Source organism: Corapipo altera, unplaced genomic scaffold (assembly GCF_003945725.1).
Source record: "Corapipo altera isolate COAL_440 unplaced genomic scaffold, ASM394572v1 59796, whole genome shotgun sequence".
NCBI lineage: Eukaryota > Metazoa > Chordata > Aves > Passeriformes > Pipridae > Corapipo > Corapipo altera.
The window spans coordinates 1-1,874 of record NW_020889931.1 but is presented as its reverse complement, the minus strand read 5'-3'; the positions used below and the strand labels follow the sequence as shown (position 1 = coordinate 1,874).

Here is a 1,874-nt window from a genome sequence, read left to right as displayed (position 1 = left end):
CTAACCCCACAGAGGGACCCCTAAATCCACAAGAGGACCCCTAACCCATAGAGGGACCCTGAAACTCATGGGAAGACCTGTAACCTCATAGAGGGACCCCTAAATCCACAAGAGGACCCCCAATCCATAGAAGGACCCTGCAAACCATGGGAGGACCTGTAACCCCATAGAGGGACCCTGAAACCCATAGGAGGACCTGTAACCCCATAGAGGGATCCCATAACCAATGGGAGGACCTATAACCCCATAGAAGGAGCCCAAAACCCATGAAGAGAGCCTTAATCACATGAGGAGAGTCCTAATCTCAGGGGGAGACCCCTAAATCCAGGATGGGACCCTTAATCCCATGTGGGGAGCCGTAAACCCAAGGTGGGATGGTTAACCTTGTGGAGGGACCCCTAAATCCATAAGAGTCCCTTAGTCCCATTGGGGGGAGCCCTAATTCCATGGATGGGACCCCTAAAACCATGGGGGAACCCCTAATAAACCCACAGGGGAATTGCTAAACACTGTAGGGGGATCCCTAATCCTGTGGAGGACCCCTAACCCCTAACCCTAAAGTCACGGGGGGACTCTAATGGGGAATCCTGCAGCTCCAGCAGCCCTGAGCATGGGGTGGAAGGAAGGGGGTGGCAGGAGGGTCCCCCTTTCCCCCCCATTGGTTGGGGGTGTGTACGTGGGGGGTCTCACCCCTCCCCGTGCCTCCAGGATCTCCATCACGCGGGTCACGGCCGACATCTCCCTGGCCAAGCGCTCCGTGCTCAACAACCCCAGCAAACACACCATCATCGAGCGCTCCAGCACCCGCTCCAGCCTGGGTATGGCACCCCCCGAGCACCCCCGGGGCAGTGGGACCCCCCCCAAGCCTCCATCTGTATCAGCCCCCAGCCCACCCCGGGGTGCTCGCGGGGTGTGGGGGTGTGGGGTGATCAACCCTGCGCTCCCCTCCCGTGACTCAGTCACTCCCCTCCTCCTCCCCCTCCTCCTCCTCCTCTTTTATCTTCTCTGTTGTGTTTTTTTCTTTCCTGTTTCTCCTTTTCCTTTTGGGGTTCCTCCCCTCCGTGCCGCTTCCTTCCTCCCCTGCTCCTGATACAGATGTCTTGGGTATGTAACGCGGGACCCCTGGCACTGGGGACGTGTCCCCTTGGATCCCCATCCTGCCACTTGGACACAGCAGGGTCCGGCCACCCGGGCAGAGTGGGGTTGGGGACACCCTGGTGACCCCCCCTTCCATGTGTGTGTGAGGTTCAGGGGAGGTTTTGCCCCTTCCTCACCCGCCTGGAGCCCAGTCCACCCTCCCTCCTGTGGCTGGGGTGACACTGGAGTGGCCAAGTCCCAGTGCAGACCCCTCATGGCCCCCATCCCATCTCTCCCTGCCGTTGTCCCCCCGTGTCCCCTGACCCCTCTGTCTGTGCCCCCCCCTCAGCCGAGGTGCAGAGCGAGACCGAGCGGATCTTCGAGCTGGCCCGGACGCTGCAGTTGGTGGCCCTGGACGCCGACACCATCAACCACCCGGCCCAGCTGGCCAAGACCTCCCTGGCCCCCATCATCGTCTACATCAAAATCACCTCCCCCAAGGTGGGTCTGGGGGTGCTGGGGTGGGCGGGGGGCAGTGCCAGCCCCCTCCCTGCCCTGCTGGGGGGGCCGGGCAGGGTCCGGCCGTGTCCCTGAGGCCACCCCGGGCTGTCCCCTCGTGCCCCAGGTGCTGCAGCGCCTGGTGAAGTCCCGGGGCAAGTCCCAGGCAAAGCATCTCAACGTGCAGATGGTGGCCTCGGACAAGCTGGCGCAGTGCCCGCCTGTGAGTGTGCCACGCCCACCGTGGCCACACCCACCTTGACCCCACCCATCTGTCCCAACCTCTGTCACCTGTTGGT

The 1,874-nt window shown here is 62.3% G+C and overlaps 1 protein-coding gene across 1 annotated transcript; it reads left to right on the top strand.

Annotated features, from left to right (window-relative positions):
• The first annotated feature begins 610 nt into the window (after nt 1-610).
• On the top strand, nt 611-1,837 carry LOC113942318 (voltage-dependent L-type calcium channel subunit beta-1-like). Its single transcript, XM_027633452.1, has 4 exons — nt 611-818; nt 1,096-1,104; nt 1,427-1,578; nt 1,703-1,837. The coding sequence occupies exons 1-4, from the start codon at nt 611-613 to the stop codon at nt 1,835-1,837; spliced, it is 504 nt and encodes a 167-aa protein (XP_027489253.1).
• Nucleotides 1,838-1,874: the final 37 nt, after the last annotated feature.

What these genes read in the sequence shown, in the direction of transcription:
- LOC113942318 (XM_027633452.1), top strand. Translation starts at nt 611, where the DNA reads ATGGGGTGGAAGGAAGGGGGTGGCAGGAGGGTCCCCCTTTCCCCCCCA. An exon ending in TCAAAATCACCTCCCCCAAG is followed by an intron (nt 1,579 to 1,702) that starts GTGGGTCTGGGG and finishes CTCGTGCCCCAG; the next exon opens with GTGCTGCAGCGCCTGGTGAA.